General features: G+C 44.8%; 1 protein-coding gene across 2 annotated transcripts in view; it reads left to right on the top strand.

Annotated features, from left to right (window-relative positions):
• The window catches only part of SLC44A1 (solute carrier family 44 member 1), a 123,435-nt gene that overhangs the window by 12,230 nt on the left and 95,160 nt on the right, over nucleotides 1-16,045 (top strand). For both annotated transcript variants that reach the window (XM_029055277.2, XM_029055276.2), the window contains exon 2: nucleotides 14,396-14,485. In XM_029055277.2, coding sequence (XP_028911110.1) covers nucleotides 14,396-14,485 — 90 coding nt within the window. The remainder of the gene's footprint in view (nucleotides 1-14,395; nucleotides 14,486-16,045) is intronic.

Genomic DNA, 16,045 nt, shown 5'->3' with positions numbered 1-16,045 from the left:
GGTCAAGATTGGTGGGCTCTGACTTTACGGTTTAGACAGTACATTGAGGGGCTTCTGGTTCACTGAGACGTTAGATTGTAAGCACCTTGTAGTCAGGGAATGTGGCACTTGCTTGTTTTGTATTTCCCAAGCACTTAGTACACAGTACACTGCATCCAGTGGGTGCTCAAATGTTATTACAACTTCTGCTATTCCTACAACGAGAAGCAGCATGGCCTAGTGGATAGAGCGTGGGCCTGGGAGTCAGAAGGACCTGAGTTTTAAACCTGACTCTGCCACTTGTCTGCTGTGTGACTTCGGGCAAGTAACTTCACTTCTCTGGGCCTCAGTTCCCTCATCTGAAAAATGGGAATGAAGACTGTGAGCCCCATGTGGGACAGGGACTGTGTCCAACCCAATTTGCGTGTATCCACTCCCAGCGCTTAGTACAGTGCCTGACACATAGTAAACATTTAACAAATACCATTATTATTATCATTACCTGATGTCCGATGTGTACAGTTCTCACTGCTCAACTCCACAGACTTCCTCTGCCCCACCTCAGCCACTCACCAACCCAAGGCGAGTGGCAGAGTCAGGGTTCGAACCCGGGTCCTCTCCTTCTGCTAGTCCACCCTGCTTCTCTAGCTGCTGCTGGTTCTATCCTCTGCTTTTAAAAGAGTTACCTATTGCCTTGTATTATGTAAGATCCTTTGGCATGGAAAAGTACCGTAACACAGAGATATAGTCACTGACTTTTATTTATATTTGTTAAGCACTTCCTATGTGCCAAGCTCTATACTAAGCGCTGGGTTAGATACAAGTTAATCAGTTCAGACACAGTCCCTGTGCCACATGGGGCTCACAGTCTAGGTAGGAGGGAGAACATTTTATGTTAGAGGAAACTGAGGCACAGATAAGTGAAGTGACTTACCCCAGGTCACACAGCAACCAATTGGCAGAAACGGAATTAGAACCCAGAGAAGCAGTGTGACTTAGTGGAAAGAGCCTGGGCTTGGGAGTCAGAAGGACCTGGGTTCTAATCCCAGCGCCTCCACTTGTCTGCTGTGTTACCTTGAGCAAGTCACTTCACTTCTCTGGGCCTCAGGGATCCAATACTCATTCATCTGTAGAGTGGGGATTAAGACTTTGAGCCCCATGTGGGATATGGACTGTGTCCAAGCTGATGATCTTGTATCTATCCCAGCGTTTAGTACAGTGCCTGGCAAATAGTATATGCTTACAGACACCATTTAAAAAAAAAAGGGGAGGCAGAAGGACCAATGGGCTGAGAGCTTGTCTATCAAGACAGTTGGAGAGGGGAAAACATGGTGGTCATTCCTGAGAAGAGAATCTAGTTGGGAGAGGAAGGAGAGAGAAAATGTTAGGCGAGGGGCCAGAGCAGGTTTTTCTGCTAGGATATGGGGGGGAAAAAAAGCAGCCTCTTTTATTGACCAGAACCCAGACAATCCATTCCCTTAAGTCATTTTGGTGCCCTTTTCAAAGTTCTTTCAACTCTATCTCTATCATTGTGATAATGAGGTGCTTGGATTTGAATTCTAGGTAGAGTATAGAAGGGTTTTTCACTTCTCTCTTTCACGACAATGCTACTTTATATTTAATCCATTTCAAAATTGAATTAGCTTTGTTTCTTTTTTCTTTGCCTCCCCTTTCCCTTTCCCACAGCACTTATGTACATATCTTTAAATTATCTCCTACAAATTATTTATAGCAATTCTATTATTCCAATCACAGTATTAATTATTATGATTTATAATAATAGTATTTATATTAATGTCTGTCTCCGCCTCTAGGCTGAAAGCTCAATATGGGCAGGGAACACGTCTGCTGATTCTGGAAGCAGCATGGCATAGTGGATAGAGCACGGGCCTGGGAGCCAGAAGGTCATGGGTTCTAATCACGGTCCCGCCACCTGTCTGCTGTGTGGCCTTGGGCAAGTCACTTAGCTTCTCTGTGCCTCAGTTACCTCATCTGTAAGATGGGGATTAAGACTGTGAGCCCCATGCCGGAGAGGGACTGCATCTGACCCGATTTGCTTGTATCCACCCCAGCGCTTAGTACGGTGCTTTGCACATAGCGCTTAACAAATACCACAGTTATTATTACTGTACTGCATTCTCTCAAGCGCTGAGTATAGTGCTCAGTAAATTCGATGGATTGGTTAGTTCCATCCACCTCCCATCCTGTGCCCCTCTGGACTGTAAACTTCCCCCTCTAGATTGTAAGATCCTTGTGAGGTGGGAATGTGTCTGTTATATTATTATAGTGTACTCCCCCAAGCATTTAGTACAGTGCTCTGCACACAGTAAACGCTCAATAAATACAATCGACTGACTGACTAAACTCCTCCTTCCCCTTCTCACCTCCTGCCTCTCCTCCCCCCCACCCCCAAACATGAGCATCTCCTTCTTTCTCTGCCTTTTTGCTCCACACCTGTAATGCCCTTACCTGTTTCTGCTGACATCCTCTGCTGAGTCATTTTCTCTATATGCATGTGATTCAGTGCTTGTCTGGGCCGGATGTGTCATGGTGGGTGAGACATTGTGTGGGAGCGGATATTAGATCCTCTTTTCCTTAACCCCTGAGCTGTTGCGTGCTTGTAAGCTCATTGTGGGCAGGGAACGTATCCGCAAACTCTGTTCTGTACTCTCCCAAGCACTTAGTTCAGTGCTCTGCACATAGTAAGTGCTCAGTAAATACCACTGGTCATTTGTTTTAATAGTCCACCAAGAGAAAAACAAGCATGTCTCAGGTCTGAAATTGAGGAATACAGAATGTCCTGGGGCAACTGGACACCTCTGCTCCACTCAGCTATATCTTCAATTCTTGTTCATTATTTGCTCTCAATCTCGTTCCTAGAAATCCAGTTTTAAACCATTTTAAGAATGATTCTGATGAGCACTTAGGTAGAAAACCTAATTAAGCCCAAGTACAAAAATTATATGCATTTTTACATTTCTGTTTAAATGTTGGCTGTTGATTTGTTTTGATTCTATGGTGCTTGGCTTTTGGTTTTTTTTAGCTATTGACAGACTGAGACATTTTGAGTGCTATTTATAATTTACTATTGTATTATAGCATAGTCCTAGATATAGAAATCATCTGGAAGCCTCTGTCTCACGCTCTGCACACGGCAGGGAGTGGCGGGAAGGAGAGAAAACGTCTCTAGTCGGAAGCCCAAGCACAGAGCAGAATGAGCAAAGGGTGCCAGGGTGGCTGAGGAGGTAGAAAAAAGGGAGCCCCCTTGGAAAGATCTGCAACTTTGGGGCAAAATGCCAAACAGAGATGCCAAACAGAGTGAGGGAGATAACCGAGGAGAGGTCAAGGGAGAAACTCGGGTTTCTAAATTTCCGGTAAATTCCCTGTGGCTTCAGGAAGCTTACTAAATATTATCTAATTATTTGCACTAGGCTTAAAAGGCTGATGTTCCTGGGTTCGTTCTTCTTTATTTTGAAAGTTGAGGCCACCCTTTTTTCCCCTCTATCATCTGTCTGTTATGTTCTCCCACATACTTAGTATTGTACACGTTGTACAGTAGCTTCTCAGTAATATGAGAATGCACAGTTCAGAGCATATCATCACACTGAGAAGCAGTCTGGCCTAGTGGATAGAGCACGGGCCTGGGAGTCAGAGGGACCTGGGGTCTAATCCTGGCTCTGCTATTTCAGTCAGTCAATCGATCCTGTTTATCGAGTGCTTACTGTGAGGACAGGATTGTGCTAAGCGCTTGGGATAGTTAGCTGACATGTTCCCTGCCCATAGTGAGTTTACCGTCTAGAGATTAACAGACAGATAGTAACATAAATACATAAAATACTTATATCAATCGATCAGTCGTATCGAGTGCTTATTGTTTTCAGAGCACTCTACTAAGCGCTGGGGAGAGTAAAAAATAATATAACAGATTCCATGCCCACAACGAGTTTACAGTCTAGAGGGGCAGATGGACATTAATATAGATAAATTACGAAATGTACATAAGTGCTGTGGGGTTGGGAGGGGAGATGAATCAAGGGAGCAACTCAGGGCAATGCAGAAGGGAGTGGGAGAAGAGGAAAAGAGGGCTTAGTCAGGGAAGGCCTCTTGGAGAAGATGTGCCTTCAATAAAGCTTTGAAAAGTGGGGGAGAATAATTGTTGTTCTGATATGAAGAGGGAGGTCGTTCCAGGCCAGAGGCAGGACGTGGGCGAGAGGTCAGCGGCGAGTTAGACGAGATTGAAGTATAATGAGTAGGTTGGCAGTAGAGGAGCGAAGTGTGTAGGCTGGGTTGTAGTTGGAGAGTAGCAGGGTGAGGTAGGAGGGGGCAAAGCCGATGGTGAGGAATTTCTGTTTGATGCGGAGATGGATGGGCAACCACTGGAGTTTGTGAGGAGTGGGGAAACATGGATGGGGAAACATGGACCGAATGTTTTTGTAGAAAAATGATCTGGGCGGCAGAGTGAAGTATGGACTGGAGTGGGGAGAGACAAGAGGCAGGGTGGTCAGCAAGCGGGCTGATAATAATAATAATAATAATGTTGGTATTTGTTAAGCGCTTACTATGTGCCGAGCACTGTTCTAAGCGCTGGGGTAGACACAGGGGAAGCAGGTTGTCCCACGTGGGGCTCACAGTCTTAATCCCCATTTTACAGATGAGGGAACTGAGGCACAGAGAAGTGAAGTGACTTGCCCACAGTCACACAGCTGACAAGTGGCAGAGCTGGGATTCGAACTCACGAGCCCTGACTCCAAAGCCCGTGCTCTTTCCACTGCGCCACGCTGATGCAGTAATCAAGGCGGGATAGGATAAGTGGTTGGATTAACGAGGTAGCAGTTTGGATGGAGAGGAAAGAATGAATATTAGAGATGTTGTGGAGGTTGATCCGTCAGGATTTAGTGATAGATGGAATATGTGGGTTGAAAGAGAGGGAGTCAAGGATAACGCCAAGGTTACGGGCTTGTGAGACAGGAAAGATGGTGGTGCTGTCTACAGTATACTTGTCTGTTGTGTGACCTTGGGCAAGTCACTTTTATATGGTATTTGTTAAGCACTTATTATGTGCCAGACACTGCTCATAAACTGTATCCAGGAAAGCAGCATGGCTTAGTGGAAAGAGCATAGGGCCGGGAGTCTTAGGACCTGGCGTCTATTCCCAGCTCTGCCCCTTGCCTGCTGTGTGATGTTGAGCAAGTCACTTCACTTCTCTGTGCCATAGTTCTCTCCTTGTACACTTAAGCTCATCGTGGGCAGGGAATGTGTTTATTGTTAAATTGTACTCTCCCAAGTGCTTAGTACAGTGCTTTGCTTCCAGTAAGCACTCAATAAATATGCTTGAATAAATGAACAAATACCATAAAAAATACCACAGTTGTTTTGTCAGCTGTGTGACTGTGGGCAAGTCACTTAACTTCTCTGTGCCTCAGTTACCTCATCTGTAAAATGGGGATTAACTGGGAACCTCACGTGGGACAACCCTGTATCTACCCCAGCGCTTAGAACAGTGCTCTGCACATAGTAAGCGCTTAACAAATACCATCATCATCATCATCATCATCATTCTCTTGTGCCCCTCACTTATGTGTTTTTGTAGTCTACCTTGCCATAATAATAATGTTGGTATTTGTTAAGCGCTTACTATGTGCAGAGCATTGTTCTAAGCGCTGGGGTAGACACAGGGGAATCAGGTTGTCCCACATGGGGCTCACAGTCTTAATCCCCATTTTACAGATGAGGTAACTGAGGCACAGAGAAGTTAAGTGACTTGCCCACAGTCACACAGCTGACAAGTGGCAGAGCTGGGACTTAGGTTCTTATTCGATGCTCTTTTTGCTAGCTTTCATTATCTTCTTTAGGTTGCATAGACGTTTTCCTGAAAACTTGTAACGGATATTGTATTCTTGTTCTCCTCTTCATTTCTTGTAGTAGCATTTACTGAGTACTCACTTGGTGCGGTGCACATACGGAATAAAGAAGCGACATGTTTTTCAGCCCACCAGCAGCTTACATTCCTTATCCATCAAGAAAGGGCTTTCCTTTATACAGATCTTGATTTTTTTTCTCTTTTCTTTCAACTGTCTTTCACTAGGACGTAGTCCATTCTGTAAGAGTGCATGCTTTCAAGATGCCTTTGGGAACGAATACAGTTAGGGAATTGAGGAACGGTCTTGCTGCAATAACTGAGCTTGTTTGGGCTGAGTGTAATCAAAGAAAGGACTTCTGAATGCTTTGCTCCCAGTAAGCGCTCAATAAATACGATTGAATGTATGTATGGCATTGGACGTGGAGTGAGTACTACAGCCCAGGCTTTCCTTTAACTGATGAATAGCATTTTCATTATCGTAGCTTTTTTTTTCAGTCTACTGAAATAATACTTCCTGTAGCCTGATGATGACATATAATTCAATAGTATTTATTCAATAGTATTTATTGAGCGCTTACTATGTGCAGAGCACTGTACTAAGCGCTTGGGATGAACAAGTCGGCAACAGATAGAGACAGTCCCTGCCGTTTGACGGGCTTACAGTCTAATCGGGGGAGACGGACAGACGAGAACAATGGCACTAAACAGCGTCAAGGGGAAGAACATCTCGTAAAAACAATGGCAAATAAATAGAATCAAGGCGATTGTACAATTCATTAACAAAATAAATAGGGTAACGAAAATATATACAGTTGAGCGGACGAGTACAGTGCTGTGGGGATGGGAAGGGAGAGGTGGAGGAGCAGAGGGAAAAGGGGAAAATGAGGCTTTAGCTGCGGAGAGGTAAAGGGGGGATGGCAGAGGGAGTAGAGGGGGAAGAGGAGCTCAGTCTGGGAAGGCCTCTTGGAGGAGGTGATTTTTAAGTAAGGTTTTGAAGAGGGAAAGAGAATCAGTTTGGCGGAGGTGAGGAGGGAGGGCGTTCCAGGACCGCGGGAGGACGTGACCCAGGGGTCGACGGCGGGATAGGCGAGACCGAGGGACGGCGAGGAGGTGGGCGGCAGAGGAGCGGAGCGTGCGGGGTGGGCGGTAGAAAGAGAGAAGGGAGGAGAGGTAGGAAGGGGCAAGGTGATGGAGAGCCTTGAAGCCTAGAGTGAGGAGTTTTTGTTTGGAGCGGAGGTCGATAGGCAACCACTGGAGTTGTTTAAGAAGGGGAGTGACATGCCCAAATCGTTTCTGCAGGAAGATGAGCCGGGCAGCGGAGTGAAGAATAGACCGGAGCGGGGCGAGAGAGGAGGAAGGGAGGTCAGAGAGAAGGCTGACACAGTAGTCTAGCCGGGATATAACGAGAGCCCGTAATAGTAAGGTAGCCGTTTGGGTGGAGAGGAAAGGGCGGATCTTGGCGATATTGTAGAGGTGAAACCGGCAGGTCTTGGTAACGGATAGGATGTGTGGGGTGAACGAGAGGGACGAGTCAAGGATGACACCGAGATTGCGGGCCTGCGGGACGGGAAGGATGGTCGTGCCATCCACGGTGATGGAGAAGTCTGGGAGCGGACCGGGCTTGGGAGGGAAGATGAGGAGCTCAGTCTTGCTCATGTTGAGTTTTAGGTGGCGGGCCGACATCCAGGTGGAGACGTCCCGGAGGCAGGAGGAGATGCGAGCCTGAAGGGAGGGGGAGAGGACAGGGGCGGAGATGTAGATCTGCGTGTCATCTGCGTAGAGATGGTAGTCAAGGCCGTGAGAGCGGATGAGTTCACCGAGGGAGTGAGTGTAAATGGAGAACAGAAGAGGGCCAAGAACTGACCCTTGAGGAACTCCAACAGTTAAAGGATGGGAGGGGGAGGAGGCTCCAGCGTAGGAGACCGAGAATGATCGGCCAGAGAGGTAAGAGGAGAACCAGGAGAGGACAGAGTCCGTGAAGCCAAGGTGAGATAAGGTATGGAGGAGGAGGGGATGGTCGACAGTGTCAAAGGCAGCAGAGAGGTCAAGGAGGATCAGAATGGAGTAGGAGCCATTGGATTTGGCAAGAAGGAGGTCACGGGTGACCTTAGAGAGAGCAGTCTCGGTAGAGTGGAGGGGACGGAAGCCAGATTGGAGGGGGTCTAGGAGAGAATGGGAGTTAAGGAATTCTAGGCATCGATTGTAGACGACTCGTTCTAAGATTTTGGAAAGGAAGGGTAGTAGGGAGATAGGACGATAACTGGAGGGGGAAGTGGGGTCAAGAGCGGGTTTTTTTAGGATGGGGGAGATGTGGGCATGTTTGAAGGCAGAGGGGAAGGAGCCCTTGGAGATTGAGTGGTTAAAAATAGAAGTTAAGGAAGGGAGGAGGGCAGGGGCGATGGTTTTAAGAAGGTGAGAGGGAATGGGGTCCGAGGCGCAGGTGGAGGGGGTGGCACTTGCGAGGAGGGAGGAGATCTGTAGAAGGGACCAGTGACTGAACAGAAAAAAAAAAGATAGCCCAGGTTTCTTTTTTCTTCACTCATGAGAAAGCAGTCTTTATATTGTAGGAGAATTCCTGTATGCTTTTCAGTCCTTTCTCTGAGTATCTTGGAAGGCTACTCAATCATCAGGTGTTAGGGATTTGAATTTATCTACCAGTGTAATGATCAGGCACAACCCCTAATCAACAATAATTGTGTAGGCTACTCTTGCTATATGTATAAAGCCCTTGTTCCTCTCCCTTTCCTTCCCTCCTTTTCTCTCCTCTTTTACCTGGCTCACAGTTAAAAGCTGGAGGGGAGTAACCTGAGGCATTGTTGAAGATTTTTCTTAAAAATAAAGCTCTTTTTGTCGTGCTTACATGACGCCAGAGCTGTTCTGTTGTAACCTCACTCTATCTCAATGTGACAGTGTCCTAACATTAAACCGGTAAGGATAATAATCACAATGGTGGCATTGAGCTCTTACTATGTGTGAAGTACTGTGCTAAGTACTGCCTTCTATACAAGATGATCAGATCAAACACAGTCCCTGTCTTCTCAAAGGGAACTCACAGTTTTAAGAGGGAAGGAGAAGGAACAGGTATTTTATTTCCATTTTACAGGGAGGCAGCTGGGGCACAGACAAGTTAATTGACTTGCCCAAGGTCACACATGGCCAAATGGTGGAGCCGGAATAAGAACTGAGATCTCCTGACAACCAGCTCTCTGCTCTTTCCACTAGGCAAAACTACCTCCCACTCTGATAATACTAATGATGATGATGGTATTTGTTAAGCGCTTACTATGTGCCAGGCACTGTACTAAATGCTGGGGGGGAATACAAGTAAATCAGGTTGGACACAGTCCCTGTCCCATTTGGGGCTCACAGTCTGAATCCCAATTTTACGGATGAGGGAACTGAGGCCCAGGGAAGTGAAGTGACTTTCCTAAGTTCACACAGCAGCGTGGCTCAGTGGAAAGAGCACGGGCTTTGGAGTCAGGACTCATGAGTTCGAATCCCAGCTCTGCCACTTGTCGACTGTGTGACTGTGGGCAAGTCACTTAACTTCTCTGTGCCTCAGTTCCCTCATCTGTAAAATGGGGATTAAGACTGTGAGCCCCACGTGGGACAACCTGATTCCCCTATGTCTACCCCAGCGCTTAGAACAGTGCTCGGCACATAGTAAGCGCTTAACAAATACCAACATTATTATTATTATTACAGCAGACAAGTGGTGGAGCCAGGATTAGAACTCATGACCGTCTGACTCCCAGGCCCAGGCTCTGAGGAGCTATGGATGGGCCCATTGAAATAAAAGTTACTGAATGATTTTTCTGATTAGTATAGTAGAATTTCTCAACAGATGAGTAGCATTTTTAGTATGGTAGATTTTTTTTTAACCTATTGAAATAATTCTTCCTCTAGCCTGATGATGAAATATTATAATGTAGACAGGACTGGTGGGTGAATAGAAAAAAAGAATTTTCCACCTGGTGGAGATCCCAAGGTTTCTTTTTTCCAAAGGTGAAGAATAAATTGGAAACTTGTTCATCTCAAACTCAAAGTCTTGAAAGTGTTACTCTAATAATTTGGGTCTGAGTTTACCCCAGAAAAAAATGAACGAGGGTGGGGGATACTTTGGCATAGGTGAAATTCGTTTAGGACGTACTGCCTGAAGCAAAATGACGCCAGGTTACTTGCACTAAAAATTTAGAACCATTTTTAGATGAAACACAAGGAATAACTTGGGAATGCAGTAAAGCATGAAATTCGGATTGACCCAACTCCTAGGAGGCGTAGTTGAAAGCCTCGAATTTGGGGAAGGCAGCAGGAGGGAGGAGGTTTGGAGGGAATCCAACAGGACCTTTAAGAGAAAAAAATAGACTACCCATCAAATGAGGAAACTAGCAGTTGTGTAAATCATCAGAAAAGCCAAGTCAAAATACACAAATGTTTATATAGCAATAGTAGAAGCTTAAAAACTGAAAGGGATGCATCTTCCGATCCTTGACAATTAGAAGCTTAATATGAGTGACAGGCACCCTGTGATAATTGGTCCGGGGAGGAGGGAAGAAAAAATCAGTGAGATGCAGTTCTGTCAAGCTGTAAATTATGTTGGAAAGGCCAGGATGGGTGACACTTTCTCTCTCAAACCCTCTCTCTTGCTCTTGCTTCTGTCTTTCTCTCTCGCTCTCTGTCCTAATAATAATAATAATGGTGTTTAAGTGCTTACTGTGTACACACAATGTACACACAATGTTCTAAGTGCTGGGGTAGATACAAGGTAATCAGATTGTCCTACGTGGGGCCCACAGTCTTAATCCTCATTTTATAGATGAGGTAACTGAGGCACAGAGAAGTTAATGACTTGCCCAAAGTCACACAGCTAAGTGGCAGAGCCGGGATTTGAACTCATGACCTCTGACTCCCAAGCCCGGGCTCTTTCCACTAAGCTATGCTGCTTCTCTACTCTTTCTACTACTCTTAAGCAGCGTGGCTCAGAGAAGCAGCGTGGCTCAGTGGAAAGAGCATGGGCTTTGGAGTCAGAGGTCATGGGTTCAAATCCCAGCTCTGCCACTTCTCAGCTGTGTGACTGTGGGCAAGTCACTTAACTTCTCGGTGCCTCAGTTCCCTCATCTGTAAAATGAGGATGAAGATTGTGAGCCCCACGTGGGACAACCTGATTCCCCTGTGTCTACCCCAGCGCTTAGAACAGTGCTCTGCACATAGTAAGCGCTTAACAAATGCCAACATCTTTTTCACTGTCTTTCTCGCTCTTTCTCTCTCGCTCTCCGTCTTTCTCTCTCTTGCTGTCTTTCTCTCGCTTTCTGTCTCTCTCTCGCTCTTCCTCTTCCTATCTCCGCGCCCCCCCCCCCCCAATATTAATTCTCATGCCAAGTCCTGTCAGTCCTTCCTTGCCAACATTTCCAGCATCCGTCTCTTCCTCTTTGTTTCAAATGGCCACCATGCTAGTCCAGACACCTGCTATATCCCAGCATGACTACCGCATCAGCCCCCTCCTTGCCCCAAGTCTCTCCCTTCTCCACTCAGATACTCTGTTACTCAGATGATTCTTTTAAAACTTTGATTTGCATCCATTTCCCCACTCAAAAACCTCCACGTTGGTTCTGCTCCTCATCAAGGTCAACTCAGTCATATCTCTGGTGACTATTTCTTAGACATTGTCTTTTCTCCAGTACACTCCAGCTCACAGTCTTTGTTCCTCTCAGGGTAACCTGTCTCCCCCTTTAAACTATAAATTCGTTGTGAGTAGGGAATCTGTTATATTGCACTCCCTTCATATCTGATAGACCACTGCTCTTGCCAGCTTCAAAGACCCTCTGGAATCACATCTCATTCCGAAGCCTTTCCTCAGTTAATTTCTAATCTCCCCAGTTTATATCCCCCAGCTCCCATGTCAGCGCTTTAATTCCACCCAAGGACTTAATTATTCACAACTCCCAGTAGAGCTTATGTACATATTTTATATAGGCTCTATTAGTTCCTCCAATTTGTGATTCACTTGAGTGTCTGTCTCCCCAACTAGATTATGAACTCCTTGAGGACAAGGATCATGTCTGCTAATTTTACTGAACTCCACAAAGCACTTAATACAGTGCTCTGAACAAAATAGGTACTCAGTAGATGCTTGCTTCCTTTCTCCTACCTATCCTTACAACCTCAGCACTATCAAACTCTGCCTCCCCTTCTAGGCTCTAAGCTCATTATGGGCAGTTAATTAGGCAGCTTATTCTGTTGGATTGTACTCTCCCAAGTGCACAGTACAGTGCTGTGCACACAGTAAGTGCTCAATAAATACCACTAACTGACCAACTATACTCTGCCGCTACACCACTGGCTCCTCTCCAGCTGCTCCTGACTACTTTCCCCCCCTTTAAACCTCTTACATTTGAAAAAACCCAAGCCAAACCAAACAAAATCACTCATCTACCCCTGAACACAGGTGCCAGGAGTCCACCCATCCTGGCTGATTTGTAGAAAAGAAATTCCCCTACTTAGTCTAGGACCTTTCATTCATTCATTCATTCATTCATTCATTCATTCATTCATTCATATTTACTGAGCACTTCCTGTGTGCTGAGCACTGTACTAAGTGCTTAGGAGAGTACAATACAACAATAAACAGACACATTCTCTACCCGTAATGAGCTCACAAGTCTAAAGGCGGTGGGGGGGGGGGGCAGGGATGGACATCAGTACAAATAAATTACAGATATGTACATAAGTGCTCCCCTCTTAGGATCACACCTGGAGAGTTTCCAGTACTCTACCAGTCTCGACTATGGGAGGGAGAGTCAAGCAGAGGCATACCCATTCCATTCCTAGCTTGGCCAGTAGTTAGCGAGTTGGAAGTGGTTGGAAGTGGTTTACCACTTCTGTATTTTTACCAAGAAAACTCTATGGATACACTACCAGAATGATTGCAGATGAAGAGCGGGGCGTTCTGGAAGAGTTGTGTCTGTGGTGTCGCTATGTGTCGGAAACAACTCGACAGCATAAGACAAGGCATAAGTGCTGTGGGACTGGGAAGGGAAGGCGGGGGTAGGAGGGGTAAGGGCAATGCAGAAGGGAGTGGAAGAAGAGGAAAGGAGGAACACAATCTGGGAAGGCATCCCCCTTTATACTGTGAGCTGGTTGTGGGCAGGGAATGTGTCTGTGTACTGTTGTAGTGTCCTCTCCCAAGAGCTTAGTACAATGCTCTGCATGCAGTAAGCGCTCAATAAATACGATTGAATGAATGAATAAAAATATGGAAGGTATCACGAATTGGCCCAACAATTAGTGCCTGTTCATATAGACATAATTCATGGCCTGCATAGAATAGAAAATAATATGGAGTCAGCATTATATAAAGTGCCTAGCTTAGGAAGAGGTGGGAAGGGTTTAAGTAATTGTCTGAAGTATGCCTCAGACCTTCCCTATTGAGAGGCATAATCGTTTATGGAAACTGCTCATGAATAACTTTTTTGTTTTAAATGGTAAACTAGATCTACGTCTAGTTTAACATAAAGTTCATCAACTAAGAAAGGCACTTAGACACCGGTTGCTTGATTTCTCCACTCAATGTTTCTTCTCTCCCTTAAAAAAAACAAAAACAAAAACTTGCTTTTATTTTTACCCCCGAATGTGAATTACTTACTGTCACTAGACTTAGCCAATAAAATGGATTACTTATGGTAACTGTAAGTAGTTATGCACTGCAAATCCTTGACAGAGCTCTCCCAAAGGACATCCAATGTCCTTTTAAAATCCTATTACAAGGTTTTATTTGCAGGTGGTATGAACAAAAGGATAAAAAGCCTCTATGGTTTATTGCTCTACTCAACTTCATCAGGTCTGCTCATTCATTGAAAACTGTGGAAAATGATATGCATCAGCTCTTGTATTTTTCAGTTGTTTTCGTCGTTCCCTGCAAATAAAAGCATATCGTAGGATTTAACAAAGCAGGATGTCCTTGGAAGAAATCTAGAGGATTTTGAGTGTACAGTTGTTTGACTTAACACTGAAGGAGTGTGTATCTCCCCCCGTCTATACTGTGAGCTGTGTTGCGGGCAGAGTGTGTGTCCACTATATTGTTGTATTGTACTCTCCCAAGTGCTTAGTCTAGTGTTCTGCACACAATAAGCACTCAGTAAATATGACTGACTGTGACAAACCAACACATTTGGGAAAACATTTCAACCCTCAAGTTGAGATGTCTACATACCTGACTCATAAGGATGTTAGTGTAGCGATTATCTAGGTGGTATATTTGTGTGTGTATGCGTGCGTATGCACACCTCAGGTACTGCAGAGTGAGGACAGGCAAAACATTTGAAACAACAGTACACTACATTGATAAACAGACACATTCCCTCCCCACAACGAGCTTACGCCCGGGCCTGTGCTCTATCCACTGGGTCATGCTGCTTCTGAATTTACCATTGATTGAAATACTGATTTTTGTAAGGTACATTCCTACCCATGTATCTTTCAGGGGGAGCATAATGAAGGCAGACTTGAATATTGATTTCTGATGATCACAGTTTTCCTTTCCTTTGCTTTTCACCGTAGAGCTCCAAAAGGGAATGGAAACCCTTGGAGGATCGCAGCTGCACAGATATACCCTGGCTGTTGATTTTCATCCTTTTCTGCATTGGGATGGTAAGTGACGTGTTCCGAATTTCAAGTAGAACCCCGGCATAGATGCGACTTGCCCAGTGACGTTCTCGACAAAAGTCTGATCAGCTTGGTTGTGTCGACGGAAAGGTGGTGGTTGTGGGCATGTGTGTGGCATTAGTCAAGGGGCGATACCGCTAACGCTCCCCAGGCTTCTGCCTCAGCCGTACTGGACTCTACCATAGAGTGCTTCGTGTCTTTATGGCCATGCGACACTTAATGCCGTAAAATGAGTGGCGAGGGTGTTCGTTGTTCTCCCGGTAATGGCTAGCACCTTAATACAGTGTTCTGCACACAGTAAGCACTCAATAAATACCATTGAATAAATGAATACAGGAAGGTCTCTCAGAAAATGGCAGTCACACTGTTATCTCTGAACCATCTCCCCATTGAGTTAATCTAGACATCTACCCATTGAATTAATAGTTACTGGAGAGCAATTTTCCCCACAAAACACGGTTTTTCAAGAACACAAATGCTGCATTATACTAGAAAGGACTGTACTTTGATTATAGCATTTTTGAAGACATTGAATCTAATTTTACATGCGCTTATTTGGAGCAGCACGTATACAAAGCTCTGCACTTAATGGTTGGTTACAGTTTCTATTAAAATTCCACTTTATAGACTATTCTTATCCTATTAGCTTCCATAGGCTTGAAATGTGACATGCATTTTTTTATTCTAAAATTGCTCTTTTGTACCAGATCTCATGGTTCAGCAGAGAAAGCTATTGTTCTGTTGTGATGGGAGTATTGCCAGACTGTGGATATTTATTTAATTGCTTAGCTTTTTTTTTGTTATTTTTGTTATTTTAAATAGGTAAGAATTCTGTACCAAAGTTAAATTTGGAGGAAGAGGAGGAGGTAGCCTCCACCATGTAGCTGTTGCTGTGCAACCTTGGACAAGTCACTTAACTTGTCTGTGCCTGTTACCTTCTCTTCCTCCATCTTAGACTATGACCCCACTGTTAGAAAGGGACTGTGATCGACCTAATTAACATAAATAACCCCAACCCGTAGTGCAGTGCTTGGCATATAATAAGTGTCTAACAAATATTATTATTTTGAAAGTTTAAAGACACTTTTACATGGCCGGCCTTTCCCGAGGAGGTATTTGGGGAGCAGCTTAGTCATTTTCGCTCTCATTTTGCAGCTCAAATTTTGGACATACAGCAAAATTTTGCCTTTTGGCATATTTAAAAATGAATTTTGTAGTTAATAAAAGTAAAGCAAATTATTGCTTTTCACAAGGCTCTTTGGGTCGGTCTAGTTTACAGCCCTTTTTGTGGTAGTTCGATTAAATCTGAATAATGTAAATGATTTCCTATGAAAACAATGAAGCTTTTTTTTAACTGAAACCTTTAAGCCTAAAGAACTTGGACTCTTGAGAGACTTCACACCAGAACAAATGGGAGAAAAATGAAAACAAATCCTTTCACCAGTAGGCCAAAGTGGAATGGCTGAGGGTGACTTTCTGTGAACCCGATCCAACTCTCTGATCCTTTAAAACCTCCCCCTATTAAGCAGTTTAAGAGCTACTAAT

This window comes from Ornithorhynchus anatinus, chromosome X5 (assembly GCF_004115215.2).
Source record: "Ornithorhynchus anatinus isolate Pmale09 chromosome X5, mOrnAna1.pri.v4, whole genome shotgun sequence".
Taxonomy (NCBI): domain Eukaryota; kingdom Metazoa; phylum Chordata; class Mammalia; order Monotremata; family Ornithorhynchidae; genus Ornithorhynchus; species Ornithorhynchus anatinus.
Note: the sequence above shows the minus strand (reverse complement) of the source record. Positions and strands in the feature narration are given on the sequence as shown.